Genomic DNA, 23248 nt, shown 5'->3' with positions numbered 1-23248 from the left:
CAATCTGACAAATAGTTGCAGACTGAGACAAAGAGTAACAGGAAGAGAGATGTAAACATAACTTGTTTTTCTTATTAATGAAACGACTTAGGATGGAGAAAGAAAATGTATAACGTGCCTTAAAAAACATTCAAGTGCCACAGCAAGCTGCAGGGAGAGAGTGAAAGAGAAAGATTGGAAGAAAAAAAAAGATGTGGTGAGATGACTGACATGGATGTATTAAGAAAGCTAAGAGTGAAACACTAAACAAATATTTACAGTGCATGCTCCTCTGTGTTTATGGCTGGGTTTATGACCACACTCTCCTCCCTCCCTCTCCTCCCTCCCATTTCCGTCCGTTGCTTCTTCTCTACTGCTGTAAGACATTCTCCTCCGGGTTATGAATGAATCAATCCTCACTTGCTGTAGTGTTGTGCGCATCTTTTGCTGTCATCTCTGTGTGTGTTCCGCTTCTTTGCATATGTGTGGATGTATGTGGGGGCGTGTGGAGCAGATTTGCATGTATAATGCTGTAACACAACGATATGTGAACGTTACGTGTCAGCGCTTGTTCAAAAGTTCCCCCTAAATATCACCCATTTCTCTCTCAGTTTTTTCCATAGTACTCACGCAATGCACATAGTCCGTATGTCAGCAGTTATGTTTTATATCCAGAGAATCCAGGAAGTCTGATAAAGAGAAATAAAAGAAGATTTAATGGAAGGAGGTGAAAAGCTAGACAGAGAAGAAGCTTTTAGCCTGAGGAATTAATTTCTACTCCGACCTTTGTTCAAGTTTTCTTCATCTTTCCCATCCATCTAAAAGAATACTTTTATTCCATCAGTGTTCCTACTTAGGGCTTGATGCATTAAGTGCAAACAGCAGAAAATAATGTACATTAAACTGGAGTGTGACCATGACCATCACCCCCCATTATCAGCTAAAGTACATTTCCTGTTCACTTTTTTTCACAAACATTTCATTATTGCTGTTTCCTATTTCCCTGATTTGCAACAGTGATACTGAATAATATGCCAAAATAATATAATTATATGTCCATTACTGATTCATGTTCAATTTCTTTCCTGCACATCCATGACTCAACAAGGGAGGTTCACTGCTAACACAAGACCTCTGACATTTGTCTTTGTTTTAGGAGGTGGAGATTCTGGACATTAGCACCATCAGGGACACCCGAACAGGAAAGTACGCCAAGCTACCAAAGGTTGGTATTGTGTGTGTGTGTGTGTGTGTGTGTGTGTGTGAGAGAAAGAGAGAGAGAGAGATACCCATCTGTCTGTCAGATACACAGAACATGTATCTTCAAATCTGTTTATTTGAAAAAAAAGTTGCAATGTTCATATAGTCCTTGTTTATTTATATATTTTTAACTGTAATTTCTACATAATTCTGTTTTATTTGAAGTAATCTTAACTTATCTGTATATTGTCTCAACTGCAAAATCACAATCCTTGCTTTTATTTCACACTTGCTTTGACAATGTAAAGAATGTATGTAAAGCCTCATTGAACTGAGCTGCAATACATAAAGAAGCTGTCACCTCCTCCTGTTAATCACTGTCCTCTGAGCAGATATGTGATGCTCAAGTGTGACTGTCACCAAAAGGTGCGTGTGTGTGCTGTACATGAGTCTTTCCTCTCTCAGCTGATGGTGCAAAGGTGACAGAGTGCTAATGAGCCTGCTGACAGATGGGCTGTCAGACAGGAAGTGATATAACCAGTGACTGTTGGCGAGGAAGTCGTTGTGTAAGAGCCTAAATGTGGTTGGTAGATACGCTAACATAAAGTCTGGTATTAGTGGTGAATGGCTCAAACTCATGGTTGTGTTGGATGGTGCAAGCTTTTGTGAATCATTTTAGTAAAAAAAACAGAAAAAAGTGATGCAACAGTTTTTGCTGCTCTGTGTTGCTGGCCAACATAAAACATCACCATATTTGAGTGCTTAAAGGGACAGGACATTCAAATTATAAAAAAACCCTTCTCAACTGTCTCCGTGGTATCTAGTCATAGAAATAGTTTTGGTTTAACCTGCTCAAATTTTGTTTGTGTTGCTTACAACATTAACAAACAAATTAATTCTGAAGCTGCCATAATCAATGTTAATGTTAACAGTGGCTCAAATGACTATGTGCCATGTGAAAGAGATTGTTTCCATGTTGAACCCACTGATGATTATCAACTTACTGCTGGTCCTCTCAGCTCTGCACAGCATCTGAGCATCTCAACTCATTATTTTGTACATCATCTTTACTGTTTTGGTTCATCCTACTGCTCTCATCTGTCTCATTTACAGATGCAGAACAGCAGACAAAGTTACCATCTAGCCAGTGAATGTAGTTGAGTATTAAGCTGCAACAGCCAGATATTTCTCTCAGGAAACGGTGGAGACCAAAAACAGAGCAGAATAGCATTCAGATAGTCAGAAAACACGACTCCAAATAGATGCTAATGTTACTTTGCATCTGCTGAATGTGTTGTTGCCAACAAATTCCATTTATCAGCTCTTAGATGTTAATATGTCAATGCTGTATACACAGTTTTGTAGCCCCAGGTGGCCAACAAATAACTTATTGAAGTTTTTAAAGTTCCACAATATTTATATCCAGAGACAATGTTCTTGTCACTCTGGAGAGTCCACAGACCACACTGTCTACAGCTTTATAGGGAATTTTTCTTTGGTAGACTTTGTTCCAAAGAAAACTGTAGATGGTTAGATCTGTGGATTATCTTCAGTAAAGAAAGACACTGTTTCTGGGAAGACACATTTCTCTTTAGTTCCTTCAAATGACATTTTTTTCGATGAAAATGATGATTGACCACATGAAATTTAATTTTCCATAATTGTATTGTGGTGGAGGGAGAAACCTCTGAGATGGATATCTCAAAACCTGTTCTCAGAATGATCTGCATGGTTAGATACCGCTAGAAATGCAATGATGAAGTGATCTGCAATTTGGGCGAACCAACCCTTTAAACTTGCTTCCTGTGTTATGTTAATGTACTTTTAGTGCACTGGTTTTGGCAGTATATTTATTCATAAACAGTCATCCAAGTTAATTAATTTAATGGGAATGATAGACAGAGAGAGCGAGTGATGGAGAGAATGCATAATTGGAGAGACATTGGATGTTGGCGAGAGCTGGTGCAAGAGAGAGAAAGAGAGAGAGAAAGAGAGAGAGAGAAGTCTACAAAGGAAGAAAGAGTCGTTTAGTTAATTAGATCAGAGTGCTCGACCACATGCATCACATTTACTGTCCTCGGCAGACAGAGAGATGGACAAAGAGTGGGTAGGGCTCTTTTTACACAAGAGTTTGTAGAGTCAAAGCAGAGTTGTAGTCAATATATTGTTTCTGTCACGCTGTGTGTAAATAAAATGTCCTAAACAATACACAAGTGTAAATAAATGTGTCTGTGTCTGTGTGTGTGTCAGGACCACAAGGTGCGGGATGTGCTCGGATGCGGTAAGGCTGACAGTGTAGAAGGGAAGCTGGTAACCGTCGTCTATGGAAACGACCTGGTCAACACCTCCTATCTCAACTTCCAGGCTATGCAGGAAGACACAGCTAAGGTAACCATGGAAACTACCACCATCATCCCATAATCTGTACATAATCAAATGATTTAAACTTACACTTGTCCTCTGCCTCCTTTCTGTCTTCATTTTCCCCCTCAGGCCGTATCTTGATTACTTACTTTACAATGTTGACATAGAGGCATGTGTATGTGCGTGTTTAGGGGTTGTAAAGAGGGATTATTTCCTCTGAGTGTGTGTGAGTGTGTGTTTGTATGTTGTATATAGAAAAACTGCTTTGCTTAGTTTCGACATGAGACGAGCAGTCACACAACGCTGTTTTTATCCTCTCGTTCTTGTCCGTGTGTGTGTGTGTGTGTTTCCAGATTTGGACAGATGAGCTGTTCACTTTGGCCACAAACATACTCTCCCAGAATTCATCGCGGAACACCTTCCTCCTCAAAGCGTAAGACCTTGTGTTGTCTTATCTTGACATTAGGCAGCTGCAGATGTTTAGGTCATTCTTTTTAAAGCCTCTCTCCCTTCTCTTTCTCAGGTACACTAAGTTAAAGTTGCAGGTGAATCAGGACGGGAAGATTCCAGTGAAGAAGTGAGAAAACACACACCAGCCAGAATTTTAAGCCACTTCTTCTTTCTTTTCCTCTTCTCTATCTCTCTTTCACTTTCTCATCTCATGACTAGTTTATCTCTGCTCACTGTTGATGTTTTGGTCATGTTCCCCTTTGTCATTTGTGTCACTCATAATCCTTTCAGACTCTGTTTGAGTGTTTGATTTTCATGTAGAGAAAAATAAATGTTGCGTGGTGATAAAAGTCCTTTGAACACTGACTGTTATCTCTCTAAACTCTTTCTTTCAGTATTCTCAAGATGTTTTCAGATAAAAAGAGAGTGGAGACGGCTCTGGAGCAGTGTGGCCTCGTAAATAACAAGGTACTCATCAAAAGCAATCACTGACGACGTGCCTACTGGAGATATGTGTTCATACATGACAACATTTTTTTAAAGTAGCATGAGTCTCTCTCCAGCGGGGGTACACTGCATTCTTTGCATGCTTCTTGAGTACAAGGAAGGGAAGAAACTGCTTTTAGGATCGTATGATCATTTGTTATTTAATTAACTTCCTGTACGCATTACAGTGCAATTTTTTTTTCTGTTGTGGTTTTGACTGGATTAAACAAAGAAGATAAAATGTGTTATTTGGTCAACTTTAGCAGTGCTGCTAAGCAGATTTTGTTATCTTTGGACAGAGGAAGGCTAGCTGTTTCCCCCTGTTTCCAGGCTTTGTGCTGAGCTGACTAACCAGCTGCTGGCTCTAGCTTTATATGTACTGTACATGTGAGTGCTATCAATCCTCTCATCTAACTATTGACAAAAAAGTCAATAAGCACACCTCCCAAAACGCCAAATTTAAAGGCATATATCGCTATTGACACAACATGAAAAGTAGTAAGTAAATGAGCAGCGAAGTTACAATTGTGTGCTAAAAGAGATTTTTTAGTTAGTGAATAAAATTAACTTAAAATAATGATGAAATGAAAAGCAACAGATAAACTGTTGAAATAATGAGCTAAAAGTAACACTTGGTTGAAATGAATGCATAGACAGTTAAAAAGGGTAAATTAGAAGAAGAAATTAGAATGCCTTTACAGTCATTGTACAACACTATACAGCTAGAGCTACTCTAGTTCAGTCCAAGTATAAAAAACACATTTAATGCATTAACTCAATAAATTAAAAAATACAAAATAAATGTGATCAGTTTAAATATAAATAGTCAGCTCAAAGTAATGGATGAATAGTTTAAATAATTAGCTAAAATGAATGGATGAATAGTTGAAATAGTTTGCTGCACACTGATACTTGAAATGTATGAAAGGAGCGCAGTGGTAGCCCAATGGTAACAATGTCCCTGACTGAGTCCACCTGGAGACCCCTGTAGCATATCATAAACTCTGGCCCTTGTTTCCTGTCTGCTTCTCCACCATCACTTGTCAAATAAAAGTAAAAAAACAAAAAACAAATCCAAAAACATATCTTTAAAGCACAGGGGTTTCAATATTTGAATGTAACAGAAATGTCCTGGCCACATCGTATTCTACTGTCAAAATAATCACAATTAGTATTTTTTCCAAAATCGTTCATGCCCAATTTTGATCACATATTGGGGTCTATGAAGAAAAAATGTCAGGACCCACAGTTGTAACTTATCTCTAGTATCTGGCCATGCAGATGCATTCATTAACTGTCAATAAGAGTTGCACTTTTCTTTTTTCTTTTTTGTTTAAGAAGCAGTAAAATGAAAACAAAACTATGATTTGTGACCCCTAAAATGTTATAAGGCAAGCTGAACTTAATTTTAGTTTTTATGTTTTACTTTCAAAATCACTGTTGAGTCACTGGATGTTTCCTTAAACTGTGGCATTTTCTTTCCAGACAGAGCAGATGTTATTAAAACACTGAAAGTCATGCCCTCATTCATTCTTTCAAACCTGGGAATCCAGTAGAAGTGCTAGTCATGTGTTTTTATCTATTATATTGTCAGTATCTCTACTTGTATCTGTATGTTAAGGTACCGCAGGGTTGTGGTTTGGTAGGTGAAACAACATCTCCTGTGTCTTGATTAGTCAGTGTTATCGTTTCTAAAAATCAGTTTGGAGTCACAAGACTTTGCTTTTTGAATTAAGAAACGAGCTGGTTCAAACTGCACTGTCAGCATTTCTCTATGTATTGTTGTACTCTGGTGCCTCCTGCTGGTTACACAGAAGAACACAGAGGAAAAAGACAACTGACAGTGTCATCAATGTTATGTGATGCTTTATTAAGTGCAATTATCTTCACTCTACAGGGTTAACAGTAATTTATAAGTTAGAATAAGTGCGTCTTGTGTTTTTTTTGACAACTCATGGGCTTGTAAGTGATGTGTTGGTGTGTTACTGGAGGCAGATGGCTGTAGAGAGGCTGACTGACTGTTAACAGGATCAAACTGTGCACGTAACCACCAGGCTGTTCTGTCACTGTGTCGACCTCCTCACAGCTCCACACACAGCTCTAAATCTGTCAATCTAACAAATTCAGTATGAAAAAAGCCTATAAAGGAAACAGGAAATAGCAGTCATTTGACCCACTTTGTTGTTGAGGAAATTAAGCAACAAAGCAGGACTTGAATGTTTGTGGGATCAGTGGTAGAAAACAGAACAGGATTTTACTGACACTGACATGTTTGATCCTTTTAAAACCCAGTTGTCCCAACATTTACACATGTTAAACCTAAATTTGTTCATTTCCTTCTCTTTCATTTTAACATTCTGCTCTCTTTCTGCAGTCAGAGGGAATAAAGCCAGATGATTTAACATGGGAGGCCTTCCAGAAGTTTCTTGACGCTCTCTGTCTCCGGTCTGAGATACAAAGCATCTTTGAAGAAAGGTGTGACAAACGCATATATAGCACTTTATTACACTGGAAGTTGAGGAATACGTGAGCACAAAATGCTGCTCTCATAGTCATTCCGGCAATATGCCAAATAAGTGACTACACACTTTTTAAAATGTTGCCTCTCTCCTCGCCTCAGTGGGTCCAAGAGGAAGCCGTTCATCTCTTTGGACCAGCTGACGGACTTCATCAACCGCAGGCAGCGAGACTCTAGATTAAACGAGGTGTTGTACCCCCCGCTGAAAAGAGAACAGGTCCGACAGATCATGGAGAGATATGAGACCAACACCAGCCAGCTGGAGAGAGGTGTGTGTTGCGTTAAGTTTTTTTATTTCCTGCAATTCATCCTAAATGTGCATTAGGATGAATATTTATGTATCGCTTCAGAACGTTTCTCATCATTTGATTTAAATTTCCTGGAAAAAACATTTCACCTCCATACGTCACACAAAGAGAAAATTGAATTAGCAGTTTATTTTCCACACTGGTACATACACCATCATGACTTCATAGGATCTGACATGGAGAATTACTTTACTTTTGATAAATAGGATAATGAAGTATGAATAGCTGCAGTGAATTTAAATCAGCCCCCCGGTTCTTTTGCTTTTTGATGTGTTTCTCAAAGGACATCAAGCTCTCTCCAAGAAAGTGACCTTCCTAACCTGCACAACCAAATGACAGCATTATAGTGATGACATCATTTTGCTAGATAAAAAGCTTGGGGCACAGATTGGTCTATCTATCTTCAGCTAGATAATATCTGTTTCTCCCAACATGAGGTTTATCAGCAATAGCAACACTCAGATATTTACACATTTATAGGATTAATTCATTTCTTTGAATGTGATTACAGCAAAGTTGAAGCAGATGTTCTCTTCTAAAAATCCTCAGACATGGACTGAAAATAAAATATTCAGATTTGCATTCATAATGTGGAAATAATTCCCAAATTGGATGAAATGTCCCTTCACGTGTCTTTCTGTGGTCATCTGTGGATAATGTGTATGAAACATGGGAACAAGCAGAACCCTGGTGATAATGTGCCACTCTGCTAGGACACTGTTAAGCCAGAATCTGTAAGATGATCCACGATCCCGCCCACGGTGTTCACATCACTCCTGTCTCAAAAACAGAAACCTTTTGTTTTTTTGGGTCAGTTATAGCAGATCATGTGAATTTGCATCTGTTGATCAGTCCATTTAAAAGTTAATATAAAAACAGATTTGACTTTTTATGATCAAAGTAAACACATCTGTCCTCCTCTGTCTGTCTCTCTTGCAGACCAGATCAGCGTGCAGGCTTTCAGTCGGTATTTGGGAGGAGAAGAAAACACCATTACACCTCCGGAGAGGCTGGACGTAATCGACGACATGACTCAACCGCTGTCTCACTATTTTATCAACTCCTCACACAACACATACCTCACGGGTAAAAACACACTCATACTGCACACCAGTTTGTATGTTACCATTGATTTTTAATAACTTTAGGATATTAATTCATCTTTCCCCCATCCCTCTGTCTGTCTCTCTGTCTCTCTGTCTGTCTGTCTGTCTGTCTTCAGTGGGTCAGCTGACTGGTCTATCTTCAGTAGAGATGTACAGACAGGTGCTGTTGACCGGCTGTCGCTGCGTCGAGCTGGACTGCTGGAAGGGCCGACCGCCAGATGAGGAGCCCTACATCACCCACGGGTTCACCATGACCACTGAGATACCTTTCAAGGTGTGTTTGGGCATCCATATTGTTACTCATTCAATTGCATCTTCTTTTTCTAGACAAAGTTTGTTACAATAAGTTTGGATCTCGAGTTCAGAAAACCATATGTATGTACAGCTTTTACTCTTTTTAATTGTCTCACTCTTTATACTGACTGCAGGAGGTGATTGAAGCGATAGCAGAGAGCGCTTTCAAGACCTCGCCGTACCCCGTCATCCTGTCCTTTGAAAACCACGTAGATTCGTAAGTTGTCAGTATGTGTGAGTGATGTCTTTCAGCAGTTTGTGGAGTCTGCTGACCAAAATTCACTGCTTTAAAATACAATGGCAGTTTGATGATGTACCATGTTGGGTGTCTGTTGAGGGTTAATTTAAATTTAAATGTTTTTCTGTCAGGGCCAAGCAGCAAGCCAAGATGGCGGAGTACTGCAGGACCATATTTGGAGACGCCCTTCTCATTGATCCACTGGAGAAATATCCGGTAATACTGTTCTCCAGTCAGAACTTCATTAATGTGTCATATACGTATAACTTTCACTATTCTTTTTGAACATGTATACCATATCCACCGTTTGACACTTTCATAGATGATGCTGTTTTGAGGTCTGTTTTGAAAATGATATCTCATTGCTTAAGGAGAAACAACAACACACTAATATCTTTTTTACCCTACAGTCATGGAGGTAATCGCATTAAAAACCATCACATATGATCAAACAGCTTGTGATATGCAGATCAGCTCAGGATTTTTGTTGATTTAGTACGAAAACTTAACTCGTGATCCACTTTTCCCAGCCTCTTGGACTTGGACACACAACTATGGTTTTAGACTCATTATACAAACATGTTATGTAATGAGTGGACATATTACTACATTTAGAAGAGGAACAGTGAACAATAATTGTCACCTCTATTATTAAGTAAGGTTTCCAGAAAAAGGCTCATGAATGAAACATATTTATATCAGTATATTTAGAGCTCAGACACAAGGAGGAGATATTTTGAGAATAGTGTTGGTTTGTGTAGTTTAGATAAGGCCTGTCTTTGTGTGTAATGCAGGTTAAAGAATACAACAATTCTAGTTATGTAATATAGTTTATGTAATAAACAAGTCAGCTTGGATAAATCCATTTGAGGGTAAATTGCAGGGCAGAGTGTGAAAACCTTCAAAGAGACAACCATCCATAGTTGTAAGATAGTAAAGCTGTTGTTCATTCAGACTGCTTTGAGGGCTGAAGTTATGAAACGCTGCAGTCAGCCCTGTGACTCCTGTGACATTGAAGCTTTAGTATGGGCTAAATTCTGATAATATGTTGTGGCTGCCAGACCGCACAATCCACGGTGACCTTGTTCTGAGCACCTCATGATCACTCTCAGTCCTGTTATTCATCTCAGAAAGTACATTAAAAGATGTGTTCTCCTTTCCACACTTTTTTCCCTTTCATCCCTTGATCTTTTCTTTCAAACGTTTTATAATGTCCTTGTCACATCCCTGATTTTTTTTTCTATAGCTGGTTGCAGATTAGTTTCCGTTCTAGTCCTGCTCATCCTTCCAACCATGTTTAAGTTAATCTAGCAGTGAGTTGGCGAGAATTGCTATAAAGAATCTGCAATTTATGGCTGTCACTGCACAGACCTGCTTTAATATGCTCTTTTTCAAAATCTGTAGCTGGTCCCTGGGCAAGCACTCCCCTCGCCGCAGGAGATGATGGGGAAGATTCTCATCAAAAACAAGAAGAAGCACCACCACCGGCCCTCCAGCGGTGGCAGCATTCGACGCAGAGAGCTGGAGGAGCAGTCGTCGCCTAACAACGGTACGCAAAGTTATGCCAGTATGCAGAAAGAAGTAACAAAAAGTAAGATTCATACTAACATTTAAGTTGGCATAGACATGCAAAGATAATACGATATTGTCTGTGTAGACTGCCCTCTGACAGACATCGAGGGGGGCCAGCTGTTGTCTAATGGGGAGGAGAAGCTGGCTGAGAGATTGGTCAAAGACTCAGAGCCTCGCAAGTCCATCGGTGGGTTGGAGTACAAATGAGATATTGATTCCTTAATTAATAAAGCTGTCAATGTGGTGCACGGCCCAGTAGGTTTTGTATAATAAGTGTTTTTTTTTTATCCCATCCATCCAGGAGGTGAGGGAGAGAGCGAGGAGGACGAAGATGATGAGCCAGCGACCGAACTGAAAAAACCAAACTCTGATGAGGTAAGAGCCATCGAGAGCAGAAACTGATGGAGTGTTTGATTGGCTGATGGGCTGATTAATGGATTAGTGGTATCTGCTTCTCTCAGGGGACAGCCAGCAGTGAGGTGAACGCCACAGAGGAGATGTCGACCCTCGTCAACTACATCGAGCCTGTCAAGTTTAAGACCTTTGAGGTGGCAAACAGTAAGTGTGTGTGTGTGTGTGTGTGTGTGTGTGTGTGTGTGTGTGTGCGATAACGGGACAGGAAGAAGCGCTGACTTTGTGTACAGAGAAGTGAGAGAAACGGTGTGTGAGCGGGAGGTGGACAAGCCTCGTTAGGTCTAATAACCTCTCTTATGTCGCTCATTAGGATGACAGGCTGGCTGCATGGACTCATTTATGGTTAATGATGTCTTGTCGCAGACTTGTCGCACATTGATTATCTTAATTTCTGTACCCGTGACCGCTTTCTTTTTTTTACCGCCCTTTCTCATTTACCATAACATTTACAATCTGTCTGAGTCTTTTTTTCTACCTTTCTGTCCACCAGAGAGGAGGAAATTCTTTGAGATGTCGTCATTCGTGGAAACCAAAGGCATGGACACGCTAAAGAGTTCCCCTATCGAGTTTGTCGAGTATCCTTTGACATCTTGGTCATCCCTTGAAAACTTCAGCTTCTTTACAGGAATACAGTTCAGGGTGGACTTTAAATCCCCCTCCTCTCTGTATTCACCGTAAATCTCAATAACAGCATAATTTTGCCAGTGCACACATATGTCACCTATACAGGGTTAAATGCTTAACAACACTCCTCCAGGTACAATAAGAATCAGCTGAGCCGAATCTACCCTAAAGGAACGAGGGTGGACAGCTCCAACTACATGCCTCAGCTCTTCTGGAACGTTGGGTGCCAGATGGTGGCGCTAAACTTCCAGACCCTCGGTAAGTCCTGTTATTTTAGCCTCAGATCGTCAAACAACTCATTTAAGTTTAAAAGTATACACTGAACCAAGTTTTCTTAAAGTTTTTTTTACCATGTAGTTTATTTCTCTCTTTCCCATACACTGTAAAATGATAAATGAGGTTGTTTACCAATTTTTGTTTTGTAGTCCTTTTTAAATTAAGTTTTCAATTGAATCCCAAGAAACACAAATCAGGTCTTTAAAAATGCAATGTTGGGCTTCCATGGTGTAGCTGATAAACTAAGAGTCTCTCCTGCCTAATAAATAATTCAGCACCTCTGTCTTTATCCCTCTAAATCCGTCCATGCCGTTCTCCTCTCTCAGACCTCCCGATGCAGCTGAACATGGGGGTGTTTGAGTACAACGGCGGCAGTGGCTACCTGCTGAAACCAGAGTTCATGAGAAGGACAGACAAACACTTCGACCCTTTCACGGAGAACATCGTTGATGGAATAGTTGCCAATACTGTCAAGATTAGGGTGTGTACAACGTGTGTTTGTTGTGTTTAACTGTGTGATTAATATGATTAATATTCTGCGAGCAAACTTATTGTATGTTTTCACTGAGTATTAGTAACAAACATGTACACATCTACCAGGTGATGTCAGGCCAGTTCCTGACAGATAAGAAGGTTGGCGTGTACGTGGAAGTGGACATATTTGGACTTCCTGCAGATACAAAACGGAAGTATAGAACCAAAACGTCCAATGGGAATTCACTGGACCCTGTGTGGGATGATGAAATGTTTGTCTTCAATAAGGTAACTTGTGCACACAAACCTTCTTTCTTTCATCCCTCTTCTTCTGTGTCCTCCTAAACTTCTTCTCTCCCTCCCTCCCTCTCTCTCTCTCTCTCTCTCTCTCTCTCTCTCTCTCTCTCTCTCTCTCTCTCTCTCTCTCTCTCTCTCTCTCTCTCTCTCTCTCTCTCTCTCTCTCTCACTCTCTCTCTCTCTCTCTCCAGATTGTCCTTCCTACACTGGCCTCTCTGAGGATAGCAGTGTTTGAGGAAAATGGGAAGTTTATTGGACACCGTATCCTCCCTGTGTCGGCCATTCGACCTGGTTAGTTTACAGATTTAAGAAAAAAAACTAAATAGACTAGCCTAAGTTAAATCATTCAGATAATTTGTTTTCTGTGAGCTGGTCCTTGGACAATAGTTGCTTATTGATTTTTTGCCCTCTTCCGTTCAAGGGTACCACTACATCAACCTAAAGAATGAGTTAAACCAGCCGCTCCTGCTGTCCTCTCTGCTGGTTTGCACTGAGGCTCAGGACTACATCCCTAATGAACACCAGGGTAAGCACCTCACATTAACAACAGTGGTGTGCATGACACCATCCTCCCAAAAACTCAGACTTAGACCTGACCTATTAACACAACTTTGCAAGGACAATGTTAGAACACCATATTAATTAATGGTCAGAGTTCAAAGGGCTGAAGAAATGGCATCTTAACTTGAAGTTTGCTCATGAAGATTTGACTTGGACTGTAGCTGGACTGCAGCTGGACTGAGACAAGGGACTTTGTGTTTATCTCTCTCTCTCTCTGTGTGTGTGTGTGTGTGTGTGTTTGTATTCTCAGAGTATGCAGAGGCCCTGACCAACCCCATTAAACACGTCAGTCAGTTGGACAAGAGAGAGACACAGCTGGCTGTTCTCCTTGAGGACAACAGTGAGGTGAGACACAAATGCATGTTGAATAAAAGGGGAAAAAAACATCCTCCTGTTACTTTCTGTATCAGAGAGGTCACAACACTTTTCAATCTCATCTTTTATCCAGCATGTCCCCAACCAGCCCAAAGAGGGAGAACCCAACAAAGAGAGCGAGGTCAGTCAACTCCCACCCCTCTTCCAAAATATGCCCCCCTGCCAATTGGAGGATGTCCCTGATGTCATCAACTTACCTACGCCAGGTAGAGACAGCCACACATGATACATCTACAGACACAAATGTTGTCTTAAAATGCAATTCAAGTAAATAATTTAGAAATACCCACACAGGTCAATTAAATGGAACTTCCAACCCAGGAAAGGCACTATTTTATCTACTTTCTACTTACTGAGCTTTTGCAGCACTGAAATCACAAACAAATAGCAATAGAAATGTGTAATGGAAAACTGACAATAAATGATTACAGGTGAAACGATATTTCTTAAAGATGCCCTTAAGTCATCCATCTCCAAAATCTCAACTATTCATGAATTTAAACTTTCAGGTTTGATGGAAATGTATTTATTTTAATTTTTTAGCTCAACCATTTTAAGAAAAATATGTTTGTTTTTAGCAGCAATGAAGTAGCCAGAAGCCATTCACATCGCTGTTCTGGTTGCTTTGGCAATAATGTGTTTGCCTTTTGTGTCTGATTTGTTTTCCCATCATCCATTTCACACATACTGTCGTGTCTGCTTCTCCTCCTGTATTGCTGTGTGTGTGTTTGTGTGTGTGTGTGTGTGTGTGTGTGTGTAGCACAAAGTCAAAAGGAGGACCTCATAGCCACAGTCCTGGCAGGTAAGGTCATCCTAGTGCATCCATTTCCACACAGAAACGTTCTCTATATCATTTGTGTGTCACATGAAGCTTCATGAATAGAATTCCTGCTAGAAGTGGCTAGCAGGATTTACACGGGTAGAAATCTGTTGGAACGCATTCTTTCATAATTGTCTTTGCTCTCTTCTCTTCTCTTTACTTCTTGCCATAACTCTGTCTTTGTGTCTGTCTGTCAGACATACAGGTCCAGACTGCAGAGGAGCTGAGGCAGCAGAAAAACTATATGAAGACTGCAAAGAAACATAGCAAAGAACTCAAAGAGCTGCGTAAGAAACACCTTAAGAAGGTACACACTGGCACAGATCAATGCCAACATGTATTTCATTCTTTACTGTTCAATCAACATTTTATCATCTGCACCTCTACACATGAATTTAGTTTGGGCTTGTGTTCATCTGTGTGTGTGTGTGTGTGTGTGTGTGTGTGTGTGTGTGTGTGTGTGTGTGTGTGTGTGTGTGTGTGTGTGTGTGTGTGTCTGTGTGTCTGTGTGTCTGTGTGTAAGGTGTGGCACCTGAGTAAGGAGCAGAAGAGTCGGAACAGTCAGCTTCAATCTGACACCCAGAGGAGGCGCAGTCAGATGGAGAAACATCTCAAACGGAGCATCAAGAAAAAGTAAAGATGGATAGCGAGTATAAAATGAATGCGGGACATTTCAAGCCTCATAAAGTATCAATAAATGAAGGAGGGGAAGAAAATGAAAATGTGTGACAAAATATCTGGATAGATTGATTGGGTAAAGCTAGAAGATGGAATTGAATGTGTGAACTGATAAATTGGAGGGAACTCTAAAGAGACAGTGCCTGATAAACTTAAATTTCTACTTCAAGGACATTACAGTTACAGATGACTGAACTTGACCACATTGTGTTTGTTGTTTTGTGTGTATGTGTGTGTGTGTTTTCAGTGAGCCTCAGGAGCCAGTGCAGAGGGAGTTGACAGCGTTGGATCAGGAGCTTGAGAAGCAGGTGGTCCAGCTGAGGGAATGGCAGATGAAAGAGCTGCTCAAACTCCGACAGCAACAACACACAGTGGAGAGAGAGAAGCAACAGACACATCTGCAAGAGGTAACAAGAACACACACACACACATACACACACACACACACACACACACACATACGGTACACACACACACACACACATACGGTACACAGTCTTATATGTGAATCAGTGTACTTTTCTTCATGTCCTTACACACTCATACATACTCAAGGTGACACACAATCACATTATTTTCCTGCTCTGAATTCTTAAATACACACACACAGTAATGAGAGTTCATTACTAACTGACCTCTAATAAACTTTGTGGCACTTGGTGTTAGCATCATGGTGTGTTGTACATCTGCACCGTCGTCTGACAAGTCGTCGTCTGCTGCCGTGTGTTTTTCAGGACTTCCAGAAGTTAAAGGAGACGGCCCATGAATGCCAAGCAGCTCAGCTCAAGAAGCTCAGGGAGACGTGCGAGAAGTAAGTGGTGCTGTTTCACCTTGGCTGGAACAGGACGATCATAGACCCACTGTGAAAGTGACACCTCCAGTTTTAACTTTTAATCCTTGTCGCAGTATAGTGAGTGTTAGTTTTAGGTGTAACTGTAGAAATCCTATTTTTAAAAGCAACTTTTGACATTTGATGACATTTAGCCTTCAACTAATTATCTGCATTGTTTGGGTCTACTATTGTTTTTGTTACTGTGTCTGCAGGGAGAAGAAAGAGCTCCAGAAAATCCTGGACAGGAAGCGGCAGAACAGCATCAGCGAAGCCAAGAGCCGTGACAAAGACAAGGCTGAAACGTAATAAAAGGATTTCTATTTTTATTAGTGTTGTATGAGTGGAATTCAAGTTGATATTTGATATTTGGGCAGCCAGACTTATTTTGATTCACCTTTCTTTTGCCCTTTGACTTTTTTTCCTTTCATATCCCTCCATCTTCCTGTATCCATCTCCCTCTCTCTGCAGGGAACTGAATGACATCAACAGAAAACATATTCAGGATTCGGTCACACTAATCAGAAGAGTAAGTACTCACTTCAACACAGTCACATACACTCCTCTCCAACCTTGAGAGTGTCCATTTTTCTACCTTATAGTATATTTTTCTGCCATTGTCATCAACTCTTCTCAAACATTATCTTCTTTTTCCTTCCTCCCTTCTTTGCTTATCTCTCTTAATCCACTGGTGCCATCCTTCAATCCTCACACTTTCTTTATGTACTTGTTTCCTCACAAACCCTCAATTCGCCCTCTTACACTTTTCATCCTCTCCATCCCTCTTTTTATCTATTCCTTACCACCTCTAACCCCTCAAATCTTCCGCACATGCCCCCGTTTCCTTCCTAAATCTTCCTCCCTTCCCACCTGTCTCACTCCAGCTGGAGGAGGCTCAGACCAGGAGACAGGACAAGGTGATGCTGAGACAGCGGGAAGTGTTGCAGCACATAGATGAGGAATTTCCACTGGTGAGCAAAAACACACTGAAGTCATTATGTTAAACCCATTCAAGAGCAGGAGCAGTTTTGTTATACTCCAGTTTGCCCTACTATCACATTTACATTCCCAACCAATACATGAAAAATATCTATTTTTGGTAATTCAGTTTCTAAATGAGAAAGCAGCTAAATCCAATCACGATGGAGAAAAAAGCCCAGCTAAGCTCCTGCTGAAGCTGCCTAGCTTAGCAGATCTCAGCGGCTGCCATCTTAGCTTTTAACTTTAGTTGAGTTCATGCGATTTGTTGAGGTTAAGCTACCATTAAATCACATATTTAAATGCATAAAATTGTAAATGTAATTTATTAGAGTGATAAAGGAAAGAGACACACTTAACGAAGCAGAAATACATTTAATTCCTATGGAGTATGGACTGTAAATAATTAAATTAAAGTTCATTTTCCTAAAGGAACCAGTTAAAATGAACAAGAAAACTGAAATAGCACATTTATTTGGAGAAATGATTTAAAGGCAGAGTGCAGTATCTGCATATTTAGGTTCTGTGTAGGTTCTGTGGAAGTTATTTAGAGGTAAAAATATATATAAAGAATGAAGGCTCTGCATCTGTAGGGCAGCAGTGTTGACATTTCAATGACCTGCTGCTCCAAAAGAAGTTAAATGATGTTGCTGGGATTTGTTTTGCATATTTGAAGACAAACAGGAAGCTGGGTAGATAAGGTTCTATATTACAGTATCAACATGTTTTCCTGTCCAAGAATGAGATGAGAAGACTGATACCTCTCACCCACATCTGTGTTACTGGAAGCAGGGGAAACAGCTGGCCTGGCTCTGTCCTGAGTTTAAACACCTCTGAAGTTTAGCAATGAACACACAGACATGAGAGTGGTGTCTTCTCAACAAATAACAGTATTTCCTAAAAGTACTCGTGGCACATTTTCTGATATGTTTCTGGTGTTCCTTGTCCAGCTCCAGTCTCAGTTGGAGAGGGAACAGGAGGAGGAGTATAAGCGATTACCAGAGGAAATCTGCCAGCACCTGCATTCGGAGCTCCAAAGCAAAGGTCTCCGAAAGGACGCCCTGTTTTCCTCTATGTCCAATCATAGCAGCCCCAGCTCTGGCTCGGGTCCACCCTCCAACTGCTCCACGCCCTCCTTCCCGTCAACGCCCAATCGAAGCACCTGGAATAGGAGCCTGGACAATAGCAATGCCTCACTGGCCGATTCCACGTCCTCATCCGCCACCCCTGTCCTGTCAGAGGGAGAGATGTCGTTCAGTTAGAATTATAACTTGTAAAAAGGAAAATACATACATTCAACTGGGGTCTATAATGATTATAATGTGGGATAGTAATGATATTAATTATTTACTAATTTTATTCATTTTTTTATTACAGACAGTTATTGTCTACAGAGCTATATTATTTTTTATTTTGCTGCTGATGTGTTTTTGTCAGAGGACACATCATGCATTTTGTTGAATCACAACCAAACTTGTTTTCTTATTTTAGTTTTTTACATTTTCTTGTCTCTTTGTCCTGCTTTTAAAGTCATGTCATACTGTTTTTTCTTTTCATTGTTTCCATTTTTGTCCGGTCAGTAAGTTTTTGCTTCATGCTTTTAAAACTTTTTGTTCACAACAGCTTTAAGCCCCTTTTTAAGGACTTTTTTTGAAAGCCTCCAGGCTACTTTAAAAGTAATTCTCACCAAATTTTGACCTATGACATTTCTTCATACTGACTTTATGACCTGTGGAGATGTCTGTGTGCTGCAAATAAGCCACACACATTAATAATGAGATACCCAGAGAAAAGAAGGATAGGTTATAGAAATTAGCATTATTAAGAAAAGAAGGGTTGAGTCTTTCTTTATAGAAAATATTTAAAAATCTTAAGTTTTAGTTGTAATTACAGTAGCTGACAAGCAGGTGGTGTTGTAGACTTGGTTGTTTTTTTAAATATATGCTTTGAGCTGTCCAGTCATCTTGCCTGATTATCCTATTATACAGTACCCCAACACACACACACACAAACACACACACACCTGTCTCGCCAGGATTTGCAGCCCCATTGTTCAGGATAAACCTGTGGCCTTTAACCTCCAATCAAATCCTGCCAAGGTTGGTTGTGGGGCGGTGAGCAGACATCCATCTGGCTAGAAGGAAGTGATGTAACACTCTCACTTTTTTAAATGCATGTGTGAGCAGACATCACTCTTACACACACACACACACACACACACACACACCAGACACTGCATTTTCTAATGATGTGCTGTATCGACACACTGCTACATCTATCGGTTCAGGAGCCAAAAGTCTTCAAAATCCTCATGCCATTCAATCTACTCTGTTTAAAAAAACAGAACACATACACACACACACACACACACACACACACACAACACACTTTAGAGAGGAACCACAGTCATTTTACAAATATCAGAGATTACCCAACTCTGCGAGGGTATTTGTGAGTATGTGGCCAGAACTTAATCTCTTGATGAGACATCTGCTTTCGAGGACAGTAATACTTCTTACTAAATGGAAAGAGTCTGATCAGTTTGTGTGTGTTTGTGCGTCTGTGTCCGTGTGTGTCGGTGCTGGTAGTTTGCCACTTTGGCAGCCTGGAGAAGGACATCATATGTTTAAAACAGCAAAGCAACTGATTATGACTTAAAGCTGCACTATGAATTAGATTTTCTCAATTTTGCCAAATGATTCTTGTTTTAGTTTTAGATATTGCGCTGCAAAAAGATCATGACAGATTTCTTAAAGTGACCACAGAGCTGTAGGTCTTTTGAAGTTTTTTAGATGAAGTTTTAAAATTCAAAGCATTACCTCTCATTGCTGTTTGGGGCCATCATGTGAAAAACAGTAGTTGTTGTTTCTAGAGTTATCATCAAACATAGGAACAACCTTTGTAAATGATATTTTATGGTGCATATACCAATGAAAATATCCCACACTAGCTCCCTTGCTGTGTCCATTCATACCAAATGCTGAAAGAGAGATAGTAGTGCACAAACTAAGCGGTACTTTAATTATTTTTTTTTAATCTGTGGTTTTGCTTCCTGGCCTGTTATATTTATTTCCGTCTGTTTTCTGTCATCCATTATTGGAGACCCTTTTTTTTTTCAGCAGCAAAATGTTCTTTTTTTTGTCTGTCTTGTCCACTTTAAGGGGTAAAATAATGGCACTCTGTGTATATGTATTCTGTGTATATGTTTAGTTTTACGTGAATTTTACTACTGACCACAAGTGCTGAAGAGAGATGGAGGATAGGAGACGGCGAGGAAGGCTGAGGACGAGAGTGAGGGAGGAAACAAGAGTGAAGTGTTAGTTAACAAGTCCTTTCTTGTCTTTTCCCACCTCCCTCCTTCAATGAGCACTGGCTGCCTGTCTGTCTGATTATCCCCCCCTCCCACACACACAGAGACCCTTTGTAAACTATCATCTATTTAAATGGAATTTTAACAACTTTTTCTTTTGTGGTTATTTAATTTTTTATTGATGGAGGAAAGTGAAAGTTTAGGCTGCTTTAAGAAATAGCAAAGTGTAAAAGGTTTTCATACATCAGGTTGCCATTACAAACCTTATAATATTGGAGTTGGACACCGTAAAGAAAGCAACTCAAAGCCAGAAACAGTTATGACATTATTAGTTTAACTTTTATGTCATTAGTAGGGCAGCAGCAGCAACATGCACCTATTAGGGTCAGCATTCTTCCAAATGAAGACACTGACCTCTTGATGTCTAATTGTTCATCTATGGCTGTCCACACTGCATACAGTACAGTATGTAAATGTATTTACTCAGCTATCGCACTTTGGACACTAATGTATACAGTGTGTTATAAAGTCAGAGTATTTACTTTATACAGCAGGCTCCAGTCCCAAGTCAAAAGAGTTACTTTGCCCCAAAATAAGTTGATACATTCCTCACAGGCGGGCTGCATTTAAGGTCAAGTTGGTCCGAGCCATTCCAAGTTTCCTGTGGCAAGTATTCAAAGTCACATTCTGGGTTGCCTTAAATATGATTTGTACATTGTTATTTGGTACTCAAGAGGTTTTTTTTTTCATTCTTATTTTTGAGGTTAAACATCCCCTTTCAGTTCAGCATGAGATTTTACAATAACTCCTCCCCACTGTTTTTTCATGTTTAAATGCACTTTTATCACTATCCTTTTTTGTTGCTTGTAAAATTCCTTTGTTCCTGTGACATGGACATCAATACAACCACTTCCCAGTGATTTTTACTTTGTGTAAAGCTACAATAGATGTTTATTTTTTACGAGGTTGTGGAAAAAGAGTCATTGAGCACATTTTTGGATATTTGATAAGACACAAGAAAGGTTTTCTTTGTGGTTGTTGGTACTTGTGCATTAAATCTGCATTAAGAAAAGCCTGTTATGATACTGGATGTTAAAAGATGTCACATCATGTAGATGAAAACAAAACCTTTTAACAGCCTAAATAATGTAACAGCCTGACTTAAGCCTGTCCCTGAGATAAATTGTATAAATTAATCATTACCAAAATCTTAGAGCTTTAGAAATCCAACAAACTCATGCAACAATTGGCACATGAAATTTAATGTAATCACTGCAGCTACTGAACAGGTATATACTGTAGTGTGTGCAGTGCATCACAGCTTCAGGATCATGTCAGGACAAGTGTGATAAAGTCAAACAATGTGAGAAAAATATTTAATTATTATATCTAAAAGGAAACAATATAAAAAGATATGTGGAACATACCAAAATAACTATGAATAGACTATTTCACGTCTGTTATTTGTATTCTGTAGACATTTAACTGTACAGTAGAAACACATATTAAACGTTTCATATACCAGGAGAGACAAAAGAAAGCAACACAGTTTACAGGTGGAACTGCTGGATTAAATTACGTGTACCATTATGTTCAATAGATAGTCTGTCTTGTTTGAATCACTCTAAAATGTTTTAATTGTGGCATTTTAGGAATTTTTGCCTTAATGCCAAGAACTGACACCATGGATCAGCATGCAGCTGTTAGCTCTGAGACTGGAATTAGTGGTAAAATGTAAAAGCGCTGCTCTAATACTGGATTGTTAGTTAGATATAATAACTAGCTTGATTTGTAAAATACAAAAAACTACTTGAATTTAAAATGACTTTCAATGGCACAGAATCTCTTTTCCTGTGAAATCTTGACTGCAACTTGTTTCTTTAGTTCATTTTAAAAAATCCAGCTGTTGATTAACATCAGACTTAAAGCTGCACTAATCAATGATTTTATATTACCAATGGTTCAAATTACTGTGTGTAATATGAAAGGGGTCACTAGTTGTGATGAGCAGCAGTTCAGCAGTTCCCCCCAGCATTTTAGCGTCTTACCAGCTAATTGTTTTGGTTTTGTCGACCACGATTTTAATGTTTTGGTTCACTCTCAGCACACAAAATTAGCAATTATCTGGTGAATGTGTAGTGGAGCATTTGGCAGCTATGAAGCCAGATATTTTCTCAGGACTTGGCACAGACCAAAATATGAAGCCTACAAGGAGAGTGAATATTGGACTTGTCAAGTTGTGAAAAACACAACTCCAAATGAGTGCCAATGCTACTCTGTGTCTACTGGATCTATAAATAGGCAGCTGTTTGCAATATTAAAGGGAAAATTCACCGCTGTGAATGTAATGATTTCTTAAAACGAGGTCACCTATGTAGTAGAAATGCACAGTCATTTTTTAAATTGGTGCCCTATAACCAGAGAAAACTGAGAAAAGGCTGTAGATTTCCCAGAATGCATTGTGTGCAGTGCCGTCCAATGATGGTGTGTTTATGGAATAAACGTGCCGATGACGTTTCCCAGCAGAGCAGCTGGTTAGCAGAGACAAAGTATTATATATCTCTTTACTGAGGCTTGTTTTCATTTACAAAATATTATGCCTCATCAGACTGGATACCATACTGGATCGTATGGTATGCAAGCATCATAAAACCTAACTGGAGTCAGTTAAGTGGATAATTGCAAACCTACTTAGAGTTACACGTGAATACTGCTAGAGAGAAACAATCGTGGGTGAAAAACTGTAAGCAAACACTGTTACGTTTGACGGCACTGGTGCTGGATGAACAACAGATTTTGCAGCTGCGCCCCAGAGACACAGAGAACGTCGGCAACAACTGTTGTTGTTTTTCACACTATATCCCTGATTTGGGTAGCTACAGTTGAAAATCAGCAAAATGACCCTTTAGCTTTTTCAGCTGATAAAATGTCAGTATTGATTTTATAGCTGGTTGCACTGCCAGTGAGTAGAAAACATCAATTAATATTTCTCAAATGAGTTTCTATTTTATTTTCAGCACTATACCTGCCATACATTATAACAATGCAACATGTGGATTTCTAAAAGGTTTTGGGATAACGATTCATCTGTGACAAC

At 39.7% G+C, this 23248-nt stretch overlaps 1 protein-coding gene across 2 annotated transcripts in view; it reads left to right on the top strand.

Moving 5' to 3' along the window:
• Window positions 1–19611, top strand: part of plcb3 (phospholipase C, beta 3 (phosphatidylinositol-specific)) — a 60110-nt gene extending 40499 nt beyond the window's left edge. For both annotated transcript variants that reach the window (XM_053342913.1, XM_053342912.1), the window contains 32 exons: window positions 1136–1204; window positions 3430–3567; window positions 3897–3976; window positions 4067–4120; window positions 4389–4461; window positions 6854–6954; window positions 7100–7266; window positions 8245–8391; window positions 8528–8685; window positions 8840–8922; window positions 9075–9159; window positions 10348–10492; window positions 10601–10702; window positions 10817–10890; window positions 10977–11073; window positions 11420–11504; window positions 11687–11811; window positions 12156–12310; window positions 12430–12591; window positions 12792–12891; window positions 13022–13126; window positions 13412–13506; window positions 13610–13742; window positions 14297–14338; window positions 14554–14663; window positions 14880–14989; window positions 15282–15441; window positions 15769–15845; window positions 16079–16168; window positions 16335–16392; window positions 16748–16834; window positions 17792–19611. In XM_053342913.1, coding sequence (XP_053198888.1) covers window positions 1136–1204; window positions 3430–3567; window positions 3897–3976; window positions 4067–4120; window positions 4389–4461; window positions 6854–6954; window positions 7100–7266; window positions 8245–8391; window positions 8528–8685; window positions 8840–8922; window positions 9075–9159; window positions 10348–10492; window positions 10601–10702; window positions 10817–10890; window positions 10977–11073; window positions 11420–11504; window positions 11687–11811; window positions 12156–12310; window positions 12430–12591; window positions 12792–12891; window positions 13022–13126; window positions 13412–13506; window positions 13610–13742; window positions 14297–14338; window positions 14554–14663; window positions 14880–14989; window positions 15282–15441; window positions 15769–15845; window positions 16079–16168; window positions 16335–16392; window positions 16748–16834; window positions 17792–18103 — 3579 coding nt within the window. In that variant the 3' untranslated portion in view covers window positions 18104–19611. The remainder of the gene's footprint in view (window positions 1–1135; window positions 1205–3429; window positions 3568–3896; window positions 3977–4066; window positions 4121–4388; window positions 4462–6853; window positions 6955–7099; window positions 7267–8244; window positions 8392–8527; window positions 8686–8839; window positions 8923–9074; window positions 9160–10347; window positions 10493–10600; window positions 10703–10816; window positions 10891–10976; window positions 11074–11419; window positions 11505–11686; window positions 11812–12155; window positions 12311–12429; window positions 12592–12791; window positions 12892–13021; window positions 13127–13411; window positions 13507–13609; window positions 13743–14296; window positions 14339–14553; window positions 14664–14879; window positions 14990–15281; window positions 15442–15768; window positions 15846–16078; window positions 16169–16334; window positions 16393–16747; window positions 16835–17791) is intronic.
• Window positions 19612–23248: the final 3637 nt, after the last annotated feature.

This window comes from Scomber japonicus, chromosome 22 (genome assembly GCF_027409825.1).
Source record: "Scomber japonicus isolate fScoJap1 chromosome 22, fScoJap1.pri, whole genome shotgun sequence".
NCBI lineage: Eukaryota > Metazoa > Chordata > Actinopteri > Scombriformes > Scombridae > Scomber > Scomber japonicus.
The sequence above is the reverse complement of the archived record's forward strand: the minus strand, read 5'-3'. Positions and strand labels throughout refer to the sequence as shown.